This window comes from Cydia strobilella, chromosome 13, assembly GCF_947568885.1.
Source record: "Cydia strobilella chromosome 13, ilCydStro3.1, whole genome shotgun sequence".
Taxonomy (NCBI): domain Eukaryota; kingdom Metazoa; phylum Arthropoda; class Insecta; order Lepidoptera; family Tortricidae; genus Cydia; species Cydia strobilella.
The window spans coordinates 7,100,015-7,121,030 of NC_086053.1; the positions used below are offsets into that span (position 1 = coordinate 7,100,015).

The following is a 21,016-nucleotide window of genomic DNA, read 5'->3' on the forward strand; positions in this document are numbered from 1 at the left end:
TTACAAATGAGGTGATATTTTATTGTTATGTTTAAACTACTACTTCTAGAAGAGTTAATACTCGCCTTTATGAATAATATGGTGTTACTAGATGTCGATACAAAAATAGTAAGCCTTATATGTATGTAATTAAAACGTAAGTAATTTATACCCACATGACGTCACGTTTGTATGATAGATAGCTATTGGCCATGGAGGTGTGTTACATTTTCATATTGTAAAAAAATCGGACAAATACGAGTCGGACTCGCCCACCGAGGGTTCCGTACTTTTTAGTATTTGTTGTTGTGGTGGCAACAGAAATACATCATCTGTGAAAATTTAACTGTCTAGCTATCACGGTTCATGAGATACAGCCTGGTGACAGACAGACGGACAACGGAGTCTTAGTAATAGGGTCCCGTTTTTACCCTATGAGTACGGAACCCTAAAAACAAACAATTATTTAAGGTTAATTCAAAGAGTTAATGTTAATTCTCCTTTTCTTTGCTTTACAACATTTAGTTACTTATAACACGATAGCAAAAAAAATACATAAGTGAATTCATGCGCCCTTAAAAACGCCCTAAAAACTTAAAAACGCTGGAAAAACTATGTCCTAACAATAAAAGTCAGTTCAAATGTAGTCAATGTTACTCGCAACTGAGTCGCAACATTAAACAAATTGTTTGACACTTCATTCCCCAAAATCAGTTTTGACGCTACGGTGGAACACGACACACATATATATACTTACCTACATAAATATTTTTACTGTTAAAATCTTACTGTATAAATCATATAGCCTCATATCAAACATGAATTTTGTTTTTTAAAGTTAGCATTCAACGTACACTTTATTATTTTTTAGAACGTACTACCTAACTTAGTTTTGGTTTGAAATCGGGAAATTTCATACTTTGAACATAACAAAATCAGGTCAATCATACACCACATAATAAGTTAGTGGGCTGACAGACCGGTCGAAGAAGTTTAAATAAGTTAGCCTTGTAAAACATGCCCAGCACACCTCTGCTCACATCACCGCCACATTTGCTACAATTACATCGCATATGAATTAATTTATGTGCACGCGCAGGGTCAGCTGTGATCCTCAGGAACAATGCTAACCGCTTCATTACTATTAGCTATAACTGGAGCACGTGGAAGGCCATACTGATGTGTGTCTATGGAAATCCTTGCTGTCATAGATACTCAAAATAGCGGAGGTCTTTGAGATAGGTTATGCACGATGTCTTGCCAATGGAAAGTTGAGTATAAAGAATTTGATTTCTTAATTTTATCTTTTCATTTATTCGTCGCAAACCAATTTCATACAAAAGTATAGGACGACCATAAAAAACATATTTATTTAATATGAACTACCTATTTAATAAACTTATAACACTTATAAGTTTAATAAATAGGTTGTTTATATGGTGGTATTTTTTAAGTGAATAATGTCCATGAGGACGCTATTGGACACAAAAACTATGGACTTAATTATTTTTACAAGTTTTTATATCGGTCCTTGTATCTACAAATTCGATTCCCGGTCTATCTGTACGTATATAATAAAATTTTGCAAATTAAATTTCACCTAGTTCCCGGAAATATTGGGCTGTACTTATCGGTGATTGATTGAGCTTGTTAGAATGAGGGCTATCGCGTTTAATTTTGCCGCTAGAGGCGCTAGTGTAGATGGAGGTCTTTCAAAATGTCAAATGCATATAAGTTTTGGGGTTTCAAGCTTTTTTATCGGGAATTTTCACTCCTTATTCATAATTGTGGTAAATCTTTGTCCATCTTTGATTAATCATGGTAAACAATAGATATAGCTCAATAAATGTTAGTGGTTTAAAAAAAAGTGGTAACTAAAATATATGCAAAATTAAACAGGTTAAAAAAATGGCACATTTAGACATTAAAATACCTGTGTGTATATTAGAACGTATTGATTTTACTAAAAAAAGCATAGAAGAATTTTGAGATCTGTTTTTCTGGACCTACATCTACAGTGGCGCCAACTGGTGAGCATAAAAACGGTAGCCCTCATTGCCTTGTAGAGTAATGTTACTTACACCAAAGCAAAGAGGATATAATAAGATAGAGCGGTACTGTCATAGTTAATTTTGCAACCCCAGTAAATTCACTGCCATCTCGATAGATGGCAGTGAATCGATACACACCTTAAAACTAAAAATGAATATTTATAGAAATACGATAAAATGTATTTAAATATGGATAAATGATTTTTTTATTTGCATTAACTATGTCTTTGGTCAAAGATAGATATAACTCCGTAATAGATGGATACAGTCTAAGGAAAAAACGTGCCTCGAAAATCACGAAAATTTGATTCTCGATCAGATGGCACCACTAGTTTTGGCCTACTCTGGTATAGAGGGCGTTGACGGTTTTGTTTGTTATTTATAGTTTTAACGCATATCAGTGAAAGAACATGGTTCAAAATCATATAAAAATAATTAATGCAAATAAAAAAATCATTTATCCATATTTAAATACATTTTAACGTATTTTTATAAATCTTCATTTTTAGTTTTAAAGTATGTCGATAGATGGCAGTGAATTTACAGTGGTTACAAAATTTACTATGACTATACTACTACTATGCTCTATCTTATTATATGCTCTTTGCTTACACCTAATACCTACTTACCTGTCATAGGTAATAAAAAAACTGAGTTTTATGTATTTTTTATTATTATTAACAAAGTTACAGCGCTGGTGGCCTAACGGTAAGAGCGTGCGACTTGCAATCCGGAGGTCGCGGGTTCAAACCCCGGCTCGTACTTATCAATGAGTTTTTCGGAACTTATGTACGAAATATCATTTGATATTTACCAGTTGCTTGATATTTTCGGTGAAGGAAAACATCGTGAGGAAACCGGACTAATCCCAATAAGGTCTAGTTTACCCTCTGGGTTGGAAGGTCAGATGGCAGTCGCTTTCGTAAAAATTAGTGCCTACGCCAATTCTTGGGATTAGTTGCCAAGCGGACCTCAGGCTCCCTTGAGCCGTTGCAAAATGCCTGGACAACGTGACATAAAACACAAAGTTGTTGTCACCTGGTTAAATAGTCTATTAATTTTTATGATATTAACATTCCATACCTGCTTTTGAATAACTTGTAGGTAATTAAAGTGTCAAATAACGATCGAACGACATAACATCAACCGATGCCGCAGGCGGAACATAGTGCACAATAATAATATATTTATGGTCAAGAATGGTCTCAATACTTTAGAAGTACATATTAATAAAATTTTAACTGCTATAAATGATATCCGTTTTTACCCAATTAAGGAATAAAACGTTGCCTTGAAATCATTAAAATGTGGTATAACCATTTTGTAGGGCGTTATGACTTATGATTATGATGGTAGCAAAAAATTATAACGTCAAGATAAACTTGGTGCCGACCTTTATCACTGAAGTATGTTTTGCTCTACATAGATCTACTGGGTAATTATATATTTCAATTTCTTTGCTAAATTTATGTACTTACCTAAAATACTAACTACTTTTCATTTGTGTATTGCCAGCCTACAATGTTGATAAAGTCCGATCTACCTGCCTTTATAACTTTTGTATCCTACTAGACGTCACAATTTGACTGATCGATTGACCGTATAGTAAATCGACATCGATCGATTAGTGCGATAACACTGTAAAATCATTTAAAAGTGCTTGTTGTTAGGCCTATTTGAATAAAGAATATATTGACTTAAGTCAAACACATTTGCGTGATTTACGCCAAAAACAAAAAATCACTTAATCCTAAATCGGGAAGGCTACATAATCTGACAGCCTCACTTTCACTTGTCCAACGTATAATTACGCAGGCGTAAACTACATGTGGAGTACCTACGTGATAATCTGTGACACCTGCTGCATCCGGCAAGCCGCTCCAGCCCGGGGCGACTAATATATCGACCGATGGATAAAGTTTAGAGCACATGCTCGCTGTAAATAAAGCGATGAACATTTTGATTGATGAGGATGGAAGATAGGGTAAAAGCAAAAGCTCCATTTGACCGGATAATATTTGTTTTACCGGTGTTTCTCCGTGTTTTTTACTTCATTTGATGTAAACATATCTGCAAAAATGCATACCCACTTTATAAATGAAATTCCTTAAAAAGTGAGTATGCGCTTTTGCAGCTCGCTGTACCATGTGCATGGGCCAATGTATGAGTTTATAAAACCTACTAACAAAATGCATTACTTGTGAAGGTATTATATGTGGTATTTTTTATTTTTTTATTATAACAGATGTACTTACGTATTTTATTTCGGGTAATAGTATGCACTCTGCCTTACAATTACGTTACACATACGACCCTAATTATTATTCAATTAAGCGTTATCAATTTCATAACCAAATAATACAGAACGGTAAACGAGTATGCCCAAACCTGTTCCCCCATATAATTCACGGTGTACTAATCAGATCTAATTATCGTAATATTTGGAGACCGCGAACAGGTCACAAAGCTTACTTAATTTATTTTTGCATATCGTAACCGATCTGCATATAGAGCTTAAGAGTCCCCGGCAAGCTCGGCCGAATTTCACCTTCCCAAACAATCGGAGTTTCGTTCTCATTTTAAAACTACGGTTTGGATTGTAATGGATCTTTGCACATACAATAACATGAGGTATATCTAGGTCTGTAATTAGTTTATATAGCTCCAGTTTATAAAACAAACGAAACAGAGCAAAAACAATTTTTGTAGGAAAACTTAAATTTGCTTTATTTTTTAACTATGGTATCTGAAGCTACATAAACTAATTACAGACATAGATATAACTTCTCCTATTGTAAGTACAAAGTTTCAGAGCAAACTAGCTACTCGTTTTAAAATGAGAGCGTAAACTACGTTTGTATGGAGAACCGAGCTTGCCAGGGACCCTTAAGTGGGCTCACATAACTTAACTGACGAACGTTGGCAACAAATACTCAATATATTTATTGTTTTTTGCTTTACAAGCCATCTGAATTCCTACATAAAAAAAGCTCATGAACCATTAAGTAGAACATTTAGACATTTACTTGTTTGGCTTTAATTGAATCGCTAACATTGTATGTTACAAATGTAAGAAACATTCGTATCGACAGCGGATTTACACCTCAGCAAACGAATCGCTTATACTGTCCGTCTTGCGTTATTTGCATTATTTATCAAGGGGACGTCTAATAAAATTCAATAAGGAGCTAATGGAGGGGAGATATAAGCATGACCACCTACGTGTTGAAGGTGAGCATACCGAGTTAATGTACCTACTTACTTACAATCTTACACGAAATAGTTCTCCATGTTTCGTCTGAATAGATTTATTCGACATAACAAAGCAAATGTTTTTTTTATGATTCCTAAAGCAAATACCTTTCTCATGTTGCCTGCGAGTTATGATTTTAACGTTTATTTACGGTGGCATCATAAATTCAATAATTTTAAACAGATATTAGTATTAAACGATTAGAAATGGCATATATGTCTATATGGCTCCAAGTTTTGGCAGGCATTTGGTATCCCCACTTATGGAAAGATGCCATCTCTGGTGAGGCGACCCCTCGCGGCGCGGGCCTACAAGCCTGAGCCTAGCACGGCCGAGCCCACGCACGCGCCTCTGCCCGCTGTAATCAAACCGCGATACATCATTTTAATACTGGACAAGTCGCCGCAAATCCCAATCTCCAATTCAAATGAAATGCCTTCACAGGCTATACGTGCCCTCTAATGGTGCACTATAAATTATCAGACAGCCAGTTTCGTTATCTCCGCTCGTGTATTGAATTTCATAGAGATTACGACTGGGCAGAATATTTACACAATGCAAATGTTATGCATATTGTATACTCATATAACTTTAAGCTAAAAGTCGAGTGCCGATAATGCCATTATAGGATATGTTTTCATTCATATTTAACGTTTTCAATGTAGTTCTCGTTTTATCGTATTACCGTCCCATGAAATTTGTTTCATATGTACTTGCAGAGGTAGGTATAATTTCGTCTGATGAAGTCGTCGATTAAGCTAAAAGATGATGAAAATATTTCAATTATGTACCTGAAACAAAAAACGCCTTCGTTTATTTTATTATGTTGTAAATACGTCTTAAAATATATACGTTCGTCTCATTCTAGATTTTTATTAATGTACATGTACACATTTAAATTGCCCACTGGGATTCCTTAAACGCCTTTTACGTACATCAGTATTTCAACTTCTCGACGTTTTAATGATTCCCACAAAATATTATCATTTAAAATGCAATAGATCTCGATTAAATTGCAATTACAATTTGAAGTGTTAAAGTTAAGTTTGCGGTGTTGAGCGAGTTTATTAGTTCACTCGAGAGTGCGACTATCTTACGAAACCTCAACGCGTCCGCGCAACAAGACGCGTGCGCTGGTCCAACCCTTTAATCGCTACCCGAAAGTCAAATATAAGGTATAAAATTAGCCGCCCGTGTTTTATTAAACGTGTATTGCTTCTCCAGAATATGGCTAATAGATTGAAATAATGATTTGTTATAATTTACACTACTTGTCTTATGTAGTGAACAAATTACGGCTTCACGCTATGCTGATTTAGTTGAGTACTTATTTTATTTAGATTTCGCTTAGTTTCCACATTTTTAATTTTTAAGGATTTACCAAATTGCAATACACTTTGCACTCCAACCGCGTAATTAACTAATTACACAAAACTAAGCTATAGATATTTACAAAGAAAAAAGTCCTGATTTCGGGCGTTCCCACGTCAAGCATCGCCCTCGTTCCCACGTGGCAGCAATCAGCCATTTTATTGACAACATAGTAGTCATAAGTGCGCCTGCGCGTTAAACCAATACGCGATTGGTCAGATTCAGCCCGTCTCGTATAAACGTCCATTCTAAAATACATAGCATTCCGTTGTGATTGGCCCATAAAGGAAGTGAGAAATCGATTAGATTATTAATTATCAATTAAACGTTACATTTTATTGGCGACTTCAGAATACAAGACAGTTTAAAATTGAATAACGAGTTTAGCGACGTTTAAAGAGAATCGACTACGCTTCAAGACGTACATGGTCTCGAGCGTGCCGGCATTATGAGATGAAAAACTATTATTTATTTAAGACAAGATGGGCAATAAAGCAAGAAAGATATAGTGCCAGTGTCGCAAGTCGGATCACCAGACAGTTGGTGCCTAATCAATCCATCTAAATAGTACAACCATTGAGCTCATATATCGGAGAGCAATTTCATATCTGGCCATAAGGTAGATGTCGGGCTCGTTTCCTAAAATAGTGATGTGAAATAAATCAAAGATCGTGGTTGTCGGTACTCGGCCGTCTAAAAAAGTTGCCGCCGTGTGAATCTGCTCCGGCCGCGATCGCGTGAGAGAATATGACACGGAATGCCTGCCAGTATGTGACTTACGAGATTGCTCGTACAGATTTTAGAACATGCTCGGTCTAACCTAATAAACCGCAAGTATGTTGTCCGACATCACTAATATGGGATTTTTCATTATAAATGCAAAGCTTATTACGTTTGTCTGGCGATAAATTGCACAAACTTTTGTTTTTTGTTACCTTACTGTGTCGTAAGTCGTAACTACATAATTATGTATTCGGAATAACCACAGAGTATGAACGTGTTAACAATCATTACAGCAAAATTGTGACAAATATAAAATAAGTAATTAATGTACCTACTTTTCTTTAATACCTAATACCACAGAATAAGTAATAGTATTATAATACAGAACGGCCACGCACCGCCCGCCCCGACTCGAATTACCTCGCCCCGCAACAGCAGATTGACGGCCGTTTACCGGCCGCTTAGTACTATTTTTAAGCAACTTACGGCGCGATTCGGAAAATGAATTAGAGATTCACTCGATATGAAATAGTAAAGATATGTGACGTCCCACGGGTAAAGGCGGTTGGAGCTTACGCTATTATTAACGCCGCTCCAATTAATATTGGATGGCGCTTACGTCACATAGCGCCGCAATAATTTGCGACGTCTTTGCTATTTCATATCTAGTGAGTCTCTAATTCATTTCTCGAATCGTGCCGTTACTCACACTATGACGCATGACGCGTGTACAGACGTGCCGTTCACACATAAATAGAAACGCAAGTGATTGTTGATGTATAGCGTGTCCGCCCTGTGCTAATACTCTATTGAGGAATATACTTAATAGATATACCTATTTTTTTTTTGATGTATTAACATTTTTAACGATGCATATTTAATCAATAATACTGAATAAAAATATTATCCTCAATACTTTAAAAATGTTTAAACTCAACTTCAATTTGATTTTCGTTGCCTACATATATTTGCCACGCCAAGATATCGCACGCCGGTAATAAACTGTTTGAACATTTATGATGTGCAGCAGTGCATAAACTGAAACGCACCTCACTGGCCGGCCTGATAGCCATCTACATAAATTAACAACCATTTACATACTAGCACTTTACTCATTATAATTACATAGCACTTCATATATGTACTTACATACATGAGTATGTAATTAACATTAACATTAACTTTAATGTTAATTTCGATATACTTTGTTTCGATAACTGTATTTTAAAATTAAGCCTGTTTACCTTTGTGTACTCTCTCTTCCGGAAATCGTTTTATCCAGATCGCGATTTTTGCCATTCGCAATTTTTACCATTTTATTTTTTCTCAATAGCTTTCCTTTCCCGAAAGCATTTCTATCCATTCGCATATTTTCCCATTAATTTTATTTTCTAGTAGCTTATTTTCTTGCTACGTTTTCTAACCATTCGCATAATTTGCCAATTTTTTTTATTTTCCAGTAGCTTATTTTCCTGTTACGTTTTCTAAACATTCGCATAATTTAGATATGTATTCTTATTATAATATACGAGAAACTAATTTAAAAAAAACTTTTTTTTTGTAATTATCGTACAATAAAAACTAACTAACTCATCCAGTTGGCAATTAAATTAGCTTTACATAAGTACGAGTATATGTATATTTAACGACATATTTAAATTTAAATAATGATATACATATGAAGGCGGAAATTAAAGGTCGTCATCCTTGTAATTCGATCCATGTTGACCCTAAGAACATCCATTAGATACTTTAGGCGAATTGTTTGTCTTTATGAGCAAAGTGCATGGAGTGTAAACTAAAAGTTTAGTGATTATTGCGCTCAATAGGGCAAAATAATTATCCGTAGGTAATAAACAATATGTCAATGCTCTTAATTTCCTTGTAATATTACTATTGTATGTGTACTTAGTTTATCACGAAATAAATGATTTATGATTTTTATAATTTAAAAAAATTAACTGTTTATTTGTTATATTAAACAAAACGGTATATGTTAAAAGGTACTGAGCTTAATGTATGTAGCTAAGATGAATAGGGTTTAATAACATTTACATAGTAGGTAGTATTTACAGTGGAATCCGTTTATTATGACACCGCTTATACTGACCAACCGCTTACTATGACGTAATTACTGTGCGAAGTTTGGTTTTCATACTGACACATTCGCTGGTTTTCGTGGCCGTCCGTCCCCACGTCTTTCCCTGCGAGGACGTTTGATGCGTGCATGGCGTGTAAGTTGTTTTGTTTTAATTCTCAGTGACAAGTTGATAATTGGTACAAGGTTAATAAAACTCATCTCTCGCAACGGAATTTGAGATAAATTTGGAAAAATTAACAAAAATAAGACGTTAATCTCCTGTTTTATATGACATCCGCTTAGTATGACGCGTTTGTCACTTCCCTTCGACGCGGATATGCGGATTCTACTGTACTTATAGATGGAATCATTTAATTTTCAACTGACCTCATGCACTTACCTGTTTACTCAAAGAGTCTCAAGAATACAATGCCATTGAGTGGTAAACCACAAATTATACCTATAGCAATTATACATATAGCAAAGAGAGCTCTTTACTCGCTAGAACATATCAACTATCTCTTTTTATTCTGACCTAAATTAAGGTACACACAAACTGCAGAGATAAACAATCATTTATAAACCAAAAACACCGCATATTTCATTAACGCTGCATACAAACTATTAATAGTGTTTAGGCAATTTACGTACTTACGAGCTATGGATGCGCTCGCGCCGCCCATACGTCACGCGGGCGCGCGCGCGGAACGCGCCTCATTGGTAGTTTACCGAACGCTCGGTTACTAAATTAACTCATACGCTCAATGTTTACCCAATCCGACGGCTCAAGTATATAAGTGGTATCTAACAAGACACTTGTTATGTTTACGTATTGATACTATACCGACCTATCATGATCTTCGTACTCCAATTTTTTTTCAGCACTTTATTTAATATTAACTGAAATATTTCCAGAAATATTAAAACCACATTAGTAGTCAAACTAGACAAGGATGTTTGACCTACAAAAAGATTATTAGTATTACCTAGATTAGGTATCTATTTATTTTCGTATCTCAGACATTCATGGCAATTTAGATAAATAGATTACATATATTTATATTACCCAATAATTACTACAATTTATTTTTATATAGCATTTCTCGTATGTATTACGTTAAAGGGATCCAAAAAACCTCCTTTAATAAAAAAGATAATATAAAAAAAATATTAATCATTAATTGTAGGTATGTATGTGTTCCACTTAACTGAGACGGTTAGTAAGAAGTTAATACGGTTAACGTCGGACTGGTTAAAAGCTTGGCTGAGTGCGAATGATTGTTATCGTCAAGTAAAAACAAACATAAACAGGTTGATACTTTGTTAAGGATTTCGTCCCAAAATCAAGCTACCTACCTTCAACAAAAAACTATGGCTCAACTACATTATCAACCGCCCGAGTTAGGTAGTTGGTAGACCCGTAGTTTGTAATTACTTGGCTGGAATCAGATCCACAATGTTACCAACAACATTCAGACTAATCGATCTTATGGCATTACCGTCAAAATTGGTAATTTAATTTATTTCCAATTACCTAACGTGCTACTTTTTACACCTATCACTATCGAAAATGGGAATACCTGTTTTAAGCGGTAGCACTTAAGAGTCAAGCAGATTTCATGGCGGGTTTGTGTGATTTTTAAGTGTCTATTAATAATATTCAGTGCCTTTCTACACAAAGAGAGTCTGGCACTTCACACCCTCATCTACATATTACTGTGAGATGTTATATCAAGCTTCAATAGACTAAAACCAATAACCCCACTATAACGATGGCTTAATGCTCTCTTTATAAAACGGCGATTACGAACTAATCTTTATCTCAGTACCATGAGGTCCTTTATCCAGTATCTCTAACAAGCGCATACAACCAATAGGTTCTGAGTTGCAACTGTCGATTTGGACATGGAATTACTCTTCGATAGGTACTTAAGTGTTGGTAGATAAATGAAGCTATTTATCTTTAGTACATTTAAAGCACTGAATTCCTTCCATTTTGAAACATGGATCTTTGTACTGTGTTTTACTACGCAGATCTGTGTCTAGCAAATGTATATGAGGAAACCAAGATTTATCTCGCTTAGGTAATTTTATTATTTACAGCAATTTTTGAAATACAAGTAGACAAAGTATTTCATTTCATTTATTTCACATTACAAGTCATTACAGAAGATGTTAGTATATGTAGAATGTAGTTAGTACCTACATGACACCCGGGTAGGGTAGTAGCCTACCAAATACAAAATTTGTCAGCTACTATGACAGTTAGTTACCTACATTTAAACTGCATCATAATTATAAACGCCCGTAGTAATAGTAATTATTAGGTATCTCCTACAGAAAATCCTCGTACAAGCTCCATCGTCATCTAACACGCCTGAAATACCTAACACCTGAATTTACATACCAACGTTAACGCAAAACACTATAATTTATTGAAATATTTACATAACGAACCAGCGAGACGAGTCCACAGTTTCTATCGTCCAAGAACCGATCATTACCTTAACAAGCTCATATCTCAATCGATTACACAATTGCAAACGGTACTATAATACCTTTGGATTACGGTTTACTTTTGAAATCTACGGAAAGGTCGTTGTAAGGTTGTGAAAGTGAGTCAGTCGATAAGCGATTCAAATGCTAATATATCACTAGGCGGGTCATGGCGCTCATTGGTCGTCGAGTATTAACATATACCGGCCCCGCCTCCCGCGTCACGCTCCCGAAGATCGTTAATTACAAGTAATTAGTGGATCGTGGTCGTGATGCGCACTAATGTGTCCTAATCGCTGGCCACATTTGTAAATATACACAACACAGCAGCCGCTTATATTAGCTTCGTTCCGACACATTAACCTTTGCTAGATAAGTGTGTAAGTAGTTCTGGAAGGATTTATGTTTTGTGTATAGCTATATAAGAAATATTGCACTACCGCATTTTTATTCCCCATTTTAGGTGATCGGTTTACAATATAGGTACCCTTTGCGACCCGAGGCACAAAGGACGATTGGTAGACACCATACAGGTACCATAGAGTAACTTATACTAGAGCGGTACTGTCATAGTAAATTTTGTAACCCCAGTAAATTCACTGCCATCTGTCGACACACTTTAAAACTAAAAATGAAGATTTATAAAAATACGATAAAATGTATTTAAATATGGATAAATGATTTTTTTTTAATTTGCATTAATTATTTTTATGATTTTGACCCATGTTCTTTCACTGATATGCGTTAAAATTGTTAAATAACAAACGAAACCGTCAACGCCATCTATACGACTGTAGGCCAAAGCTAGTAGCGCCCTCTGAACGAGAATAAGATTTTCTTGATTTTCGAGGCACGTTTCTTTCTTAGACTGTATCCATCTATTACGGAGTTATATCTATCTTTGCAGGTACACTTAGGGCCTTCGTGATAAAATAAAATATACTCATTTATTAAGCAAGTTCCTGACGGTCGATTCGACTAAACTACTTAGAATGAAAATAAAAACTGAAATAAACATGCATTTATTTTATAGTTTTTAGACCAATGTTGTCTATATTTAATTACTATCTTAGATGCTAAACTTAAATGCAGAGAGGACCAGTGCTTGTTCCATCTGTCAACGACGACCAAAAAATAAGTTAACGTAATAACTAAGACTAAAATATTTATATATTATATAATATGAGTATCACAGTACAATCGCACTATAAATTGTAGCTAATTATAACGCGAGCTTAATGATCACAAATAAATGTATAAATTCGGCTTCTGTGAGTTTAAAGCAACCAATTACTCAACTGTTCAATGCCCAAGTCACATTAAGCCAGCGGTCATTTATATAACGAGGTGCTAAGTGTACTATCATGGACAGGAAGCCAGTCATTAATATGAAAATGTCGAATTAAATCAGAGAAATGGATCTAAGAGTGATCAAACCGGCATCTGCGGTACAGGTAGAATAAGAGTATTTTTTCCAATTACATTCCATACACAGTTCCTGATCGTCATATATCACGATACATGTTACTGTATCATATCTTTCAATATTGCCAACGAAGGAAATATAAACCTTACTTACTATCTTGCCTACTTGAAAAAAAGGTGTGCACGGTACACCTAGTACTTACTTACCTACTAATGAAGATACTGCTGAAAACATGGTACCTATGTTATGTAATTGAGGGACAGCAAATGCACAGATATTAGACTATCTTATCAATTTCGCTCGTCCAATTGTAGGTAGGTATAATGAAATACACAAGCCTTATGTTACGTCAGTGCAACAGGTTTGAAGTAAAATGCAGCATATCACACAAAATATGTTATATTAACAATTTTCATGATAGTCGCGACTGAATTATCTGGCGGGTCCAGAAATGTTGCCCGTTTACGGATACGAGTAGCTCATTTGAGTACATGATCAGAAAATGCACCATTCACAAGTGTCCACCTCACGGGCTAGGGTCTCCGGTAACAAATCATAAACATGCAGCGCGAGGCTCACGAGTCCCTCCAAATAAGGGTCCGGACGTCGAAGCCGGCCCTTGTTCAAAGGATTTATGTCGGCTGCTTTTGGCGCAAATTAGCCGCCTGCCGAGTTGTAGGCGTGAGCGAACAAATTTGTATCAGCACTCAGAAGATCCTGTCTTTAAATCAGTCGTTTAAGACGTTACACGACAAGCCCTAACAATTTATATGACTTAAGATGCTATCTCTGAATCACTAATTTAATAAAACGAGAGTGAACTTGTAGTATCTCTATCAAAGGCAGGTTATCTACTACGTTACTACAGTTTTTAACACAATACACGAGATATCGAAAAAACAAGAAGGTACATAAAATTATAAAACAATGTATTAGACGACCACACAGACGACGACGATTGTGTGATTTGACGACCGGTATGGCCTAGTGGGTAGTGATCCTGCCTGTGAAGCCGATGGTCCTGGGTTCGAATCCCGGTAAGGGGATTTATTTGTGTGAAGAGCACAGATATTTGTTCCTGAGTCATGAGTGTTTTCTATGTATTTAAGTATTTATATATTATATATATCGTTGTCTGAGTACCCATAACACAAGCCTCCTTGGGCTTACCGTGGGACTTAGTAAATCTGTGTAAGAATGTCCTATAAAATTTATTTATTTATTTATTAGGCTTTCTTCGTTTCATCCGATGCAAATGCCTATCGGAACAAACTTGGTATTATTGGCTCTCATCATCATATCAGCCGAAAGACGTCCACTGCTAGACATAGGCCTCCCCCAGCATTATTGGCTCTATGTATAGGTATATACTTAAACACCGACGTCAGTTTTAGGTAATGCTCTAATAGTCAAATTACAGGTCAGACTCTCAATGGCCTTGTAAATCATTCTCCCTATTATTTATGAGTTAATCAGTTCCTTACTCGCTTTTCTAGGCACTTATTTAGTGACTGTGATAAACTGACAGGAAGCTAAGGATTTAATCGTACCTTGCCGGTTGCTTGTCGAATCGCATTTCAACACTGAATGAAACTTGAGCAAAGCTGTGTGTAAAGCGCTGTTATTCGAGATCGTGATATCTTATCGTTGTCAAACGTCACGGTCATCCGTTTCCATTACACTTTCCCGTCCATCTATCATGCGTAATTAGGTTGTATTGAATACGTAATGCTTGTTTATCCATGTACCTACCTAGGGTGAAATTATCGGTAGAATAGATCATGACAGAGGGACACAATGCTCGTGACGGTACGTGGGAGACGCGTGCGCCGATCCATCACTTAAATGAAGTCGTTCGATTTATTGCACCACGATCGGTAGATATTACTTTTGTTATAAAATTATCGTTGATAATATGTGGGCCGTAGAAGTAAGAGGCCGAAATTAGCGTCTTAATTTATAATTTACTGCTTCTCTGACAAATGTCAGAAATTGCATACTCAACACTGCAGTCCATCAAATTAACCCAAATACAAGTCACTGTAAATATAAATTGCCTTTCAGTGATTCCTTCGATATTTAATATCCACCCTGAAACATAAAATAAAGTTTTTTGGATCTTGTCTCCCATAGTACCTATGTGCAAAGCTGATATAGGTACAAAATAAATCAACTGTTGCCTTATAATATCAGACTTTAAATTGGCAGTTAGATATCAATTTAAGTTTATTGTTTCTTTTTACGTGTTTAAAACCTTGTCCAGATTTCACTCCGCATACGTTATAACTTATAACGTCAAATATTTGACGCTGAAAGGCAATTTATATTTACGGTGACTGGTACTACGTTACAAGTTACGCACGCGTTTTAAGTTATAACGTATACGGAGTGAATCTGGACAAGGTTTTAAACATGTAAAAAGTAAACAATAAACTTAAACTGATATCTAACTGCCAATTTAAAGTCTATATATCTGTGAATTAATCCGGTAAGTTTCATGGGCATTGGATTCTTTATCTTGAAATTGTGGTCAATAAAGAAAAACACCATCGCGAAACTGTTTGTAATTTCTCCAGTACTATTACCCTATGGCCGAAAGCGAAGATAGTGAAACATTTAGTGGAAGCGGGTTAGAGCTGAAAGTATGTTTATAATATTTTTGCATCCTTTTTCTTTAAAATAAAATACCAATAGAAATTCGGGTTCTGAAATTGGAGAAAATGACGGCCCCCTGAGTCACAAAATCTTACAGAGGTCATGAGATTATTCAACTGTGGCAGTAAAACTGTTAAAAAATATCTTGAAGATATGGACATCGGCAAACATTCAAGAAAAATTAAGGTCACCTTCTCCGATAATAAAAAAAATAACTTTGAAAGTGTGGGTACGACATACCGACAAAAATGTACAAAAACAGCTGTTTTTGCTTAATGGGATTTATGGGGGACTAATCATGTCGCTGTATGGCTTATAAAATAAATAAGATTAAAAAAAACGTCACTTAAAATAGAAATGTATGGCAAGCTAACTATTATTTTGAGAACATCAATAATGGTCATACGAAGTTTCCTAAAAAAAGTTTTCCTAAGGAAGATAAAATTGTTACTAAAAAATATGCCAACATTTACACACAACAACAACAACACACACACATTTACAACATTTACATTATTGGATTGTGATTTCATTGTTGAAAATTTTGTTTTTATTTTTAATGTATTTACTAACACATAGATTAACGATGTAACGATGGTACTAACAATATTGTATGGAATTTTGAATGTTCTGAAATAAAGATTTTTTTTTGTGTATTCGACACCGATGGCTTTAAAGTACCACAACTTCCTTTAAAAATCTGGCATTTGAGTAAACTTTATCTTGCATTTAACGTTGTTAAATACATTATTAAAATGCATGAAAATGTATGAAAAATAACCATGTAGTTTTTCTTTAATACGACATTGAATTTTGTCCAGATTTCACTCCGCATACGATAGTAAAACTACAAGTTACGCCCATAAATATATTTCTTTTCACAGAGTGAGAACTGATGACGGTACGGTACCCCAATATCTATTAATAAGGCGAGTATAATTAGCTTAAAAGCATCGCTGTTTCGGTAGCAAATGCTCCAATTTTGATGTCGCAAGAGAGTGGGTGTGCATCGAAGGTGAGCGTAGGAGTCGACATCCATCAGGCCACCCCCGCCTTCAGTTGCGAACTCACCAATATTTTAGGATGCTAATGTGTCTCGAACATTCACCGACACAACTTTTGACGCTAATAATACATATTCTTAACAAGTTCTTATCTTTGTCTACTTGTTAATAGACTAACGCTGAATGTTATGTTGTTTCAGGTCGGTGGCGCACGAGCCCGATGAGCGCGTGCGCAGCGGCCGCCATGCGCGAAAAGCACGCGGCGCCGCGCCGCCTCGCCTCTCCACCCACCTCGCCGCACGATCATGTCTCCAGCCCTCTCGGCTCGCCGCGCGCTGACGAGCCACTCGACCTCAGGGTCACCCACAAGCGCCCGCAGCGTATCGAAGATGAGAACTGCAACCTCATCACGCCCTCGCCGCCGCCGCACCCTACGCACCCAGCTCACCCGGCCCATCCGGCCCTGCTCCAGTTCTGCCGACGGTTGCCTCTGGCGCTGCCGGCACCATTCGGCCGCTACCCATTCTTGCCGGCTGCAGCGGCGACCCTGCTCGCCCCGGGCGCTCCTCGTGCACCACCAGTACCCCCCAGCCCCGGTGCGCCGAGAGCACGGGATCGCTACACGTGCTCGTACTGCGGAAAGGCCTTTCCGCGCAGCGCTAATCTAACTCGGCACCTAAGAACGCATACCGGGGAGCAGCCTTACCGCTGTAAATACTGTGAACGCTCGTTCTCAATATCGTCCAACCTACAACGGCACGTAAGAAATATCCATAATAAGGAACGGCCGTTTAGATGTCGTCACTGCGACCGCTGCTTTGGACAGCAAACTAATCTCGACAGGCATCTTAAAAAGCACGAAGCGGAAAATGGCGACGATAACCGTCGGAGATCACCAGACGAGACGTACTTTGAGGAGATCAGGTCATTTATGGGACGAGTGGCCCCGGCGCGTCGCGTCGCCGCAGCTGCCAACGCCGCCGACCACACCTGATAGTGGACCAATATCATCCACCTTTACTATAATCTGGTCTAAACATCCAAATGACTCTTGTGTAGACTTTACTGAACTTTTGTTGGTATGTGTGTTGTATCTCAATCAAGCTTCCAGTGTCTTCAAGCTAGACTTGAAGGATTGTAAAAATATAATATTACGACAAAGCAAATAGATGCTCTCAAACATGAAATGTTTTAAACATCTCTCTAAGACATCTGACTAATTTTATTAAGACAGTAAGCTAAAGCATACAATAATTTTCAGCGCTTTGCTTCGAGTTATTCTCATAAATTTTCACATGATTGTTACCTATTTTATTGACGTAATTCCGAACAGCGCAGTAAGTTGTAACCTGGTTTCTGGGAAGCAAGCTGGCCTCTAGGTAGGGTTAGATTATACTCCGAAGTGATATCGCGTCGTGTAGGTAGTGTTGTAAATAGTGTGGAGCTCTCGTTGAAAGTAATTTAGTGTCCTTACCGAATCAACTTACCGGTAGAGTTATAGGTATTACAAACCCGCACTAGATGTACGTACGTATTAATAATTGCTCTTGTCGTGAAAGACATTAAATAGGTATTCTGCCTAATTATTTTAAGGCTCCAGAGTGTTCGCTATATTTTAATAACAATGTATAGATATATATATAGTTATTGTCTGAATGTATGTAAGAATCCTGTTAGTATTTTTTGTACATTTTGCTTTAGTCGTTATAAGGTAATTAGTATTATTAGTCTGAGAGGAAACGCCGGTTACCAATAAAATTATAACTTGTTGTTTATTAAAGATATAAATATTTTTATAAAATGTTAGAAAAGTTATTAAAAATTATCTAATACCTGGCAATTTTATATACTTACTACTGCGGTTGCGTAAATTATTTAATCCAGGGTCCACCGAACCCTTTGTTAAGTTTCACTATTACGCGAATTATAAGCATATTTGAGATTGTATATTAAGAATATATCAAAAAGAGATTATACAGAATTCGAAGAAAATTATTTAGGTATTCTCTCCAAATTAAGATTAAGATTATAAATCTGTGATTTAATTGTTATCTTTTGAGCTAAAATTGGGACAAGATAATTATGTTTTCTCACACACCATAAAACTTTATGGACGCAGTTTCTCAAAGAACTAATCTAAACGTTCCTTTAAGTAGGTATAGATAGATCTCTATTATTGTTACGAGTATAAAGTCGGCTAGATATGCCTGTACTGCCTTGTCAATCTCACTGAACGACTAAATAAAATGTTATTTATATGCATTTGTCATTTGTTATCATTGAGATGTTTATAATGCTACTTATCCTTTCCCTTTTAAAGAAGTTGGGATACTCTCGAACGTAACTATATATCACTCAATAAAAACTGATATTGATATTGTGTACATAATTGTTCAAATAATACGACAGTAAGCCTTTATTTAGAAGAGTGTAGGTACACGGTAATTGTACAACTTAATTCACCTTTCCGATTTCATCACCGGACATCCAGTCGTGACATTTATTTACCTCGTCATTCTTCTATTCACAAAAAATTTTTTTACGTCCTTTTAAATTCAGAGATATGGATTACTAAAGCATTGAGCTTTTAGGGCTCTGTTTTCTCATCATGTAGGACTATATATGTATAAGGTCAATCCTGTCAGTTTTTAATTGAAAATAACGTTGTGTTTGACAGAATCCCATGATTATTTATCCGACTGAGGAGGTTACCTTTTTACTTTGTACAACGTATCACAATTTGTCGTACCGCGTAATCCGCTAGTATACTCGTACCAAATGTTTTACATTCTGAAATATTATATTTAACTTATCACTAGGATGTGCTAAGAGATAGAGATATGTTGATGTCATTTTGTACTTTTGATACCTACCTATTAGTCGTTCAAAGGTCACCGATTACCTTGTCAAAATGAAATAAATAGTTATAAAAATAATTTGTTACTTTTATTACCCAAATACTCCTGCAATTCCCGCATGCACACAGATGTATATCATAAAAAAATTAACAGCAGCACAAGAGAACAACAGAAGTCAGTTAAAAAGAACTCAGTGTGTACAGTCGAAGGCAAAAATATCGATCCAAACTATTGGCTCAAAAATATGTGAACACGACTTTATTGTCTAAGGTGTAAGAGCGTACATATATTTTTGAAACTGGGAATGTATATATATTTATGCCCTTGACTGTACCTAAAGTTTGAGGATACAAATACATGCCATGCAATCAAGAAAGCCCTTATTTTTTTATCGCAAAAAGTAAATGCTTGGTTCTTTTATATCTGTAATTCTAAAATCAGAGAAATGCGCATTATCCAAAAACCTACTAATTTTCAAATCAACAAGCGCCATCTTGGAATCGAAGGGCGCCTCCGGGCGCACCGCTTGCGCAGCTCACGAGCGCGTTTACGATATGATTATGCTTTATTGCCATTAATTTGCGACAAACGGCACCGCCCGAGAACCCTCGAGACCGCCATGTTGGCAAACCATTGAATTTATTGATCTAATTGGATGAATAGACCACCTTTATTTAGGCTCTAAATGGCGCCAATTTCAACTTTTAAGCCTACAAGTTTTACAGCTTGAAATGATCAAATAAAGTTAACATATAGGTAACAATAACTTTAATTTGCGTAGAATCTAATCTACACTCAGATCTAGTTTGATTACTGATAGTAGTAACTTTGCAATTAGAAAGGTAGAAACTAAATTCAAGGACATCATAATTGCCTTTTCGTCGGTACGTTTTCTTGCGATGAAATAAGATACGTAGCTGTTTTAATTTACGGTGGAGCTGAATATATCGAGGCGAGAAGGGATCTAGTTTAGAGCCAGGGAATGTATCAAATTGTGAACACGGGTTTCTAGAATTGAATCACTGGAGGAGCGGTGCCAATAACGAGAGACGCGACAAGGGATTGAATTTATTTACACTTAGTTACACCGATTCTATCTACACCACAAATACTATTAGCA

The 21,016-nt window shown here is 36.2% G+C and overlaps 1 protein-coding gene across 2 annotated transcripts in view; it reads left to right on the forward strand.

Moving 5' to 3' along the window:
* LOC134746581 (transcription factor hamlet-like) overlaps nt 1-19,974 on the forward strand; it is a 112,709-nt gene extending 92,735 nt beyond the window's left edge. For both annotated transcript variants that reach the window (XM_063681001.1, XM_063681000.1), the window contains one exon: nt 17,239-19,974. In XM_063681001.1, the coding sequence (XP_063537071.1) occupies nt 17,259-18,032 (774 nt within the window). In that variant the 5' untranslated portion in view covers nt 17,239-17,258 and the 3' untranslated portion in view covers nt 18,033-19,974. The remainder of the gene's footprint in view (nt 1-17,238) is intronic.
* The last annotated feature ends 1,042 nt before the right edge of the window (nt 19,975-21,016 follow it).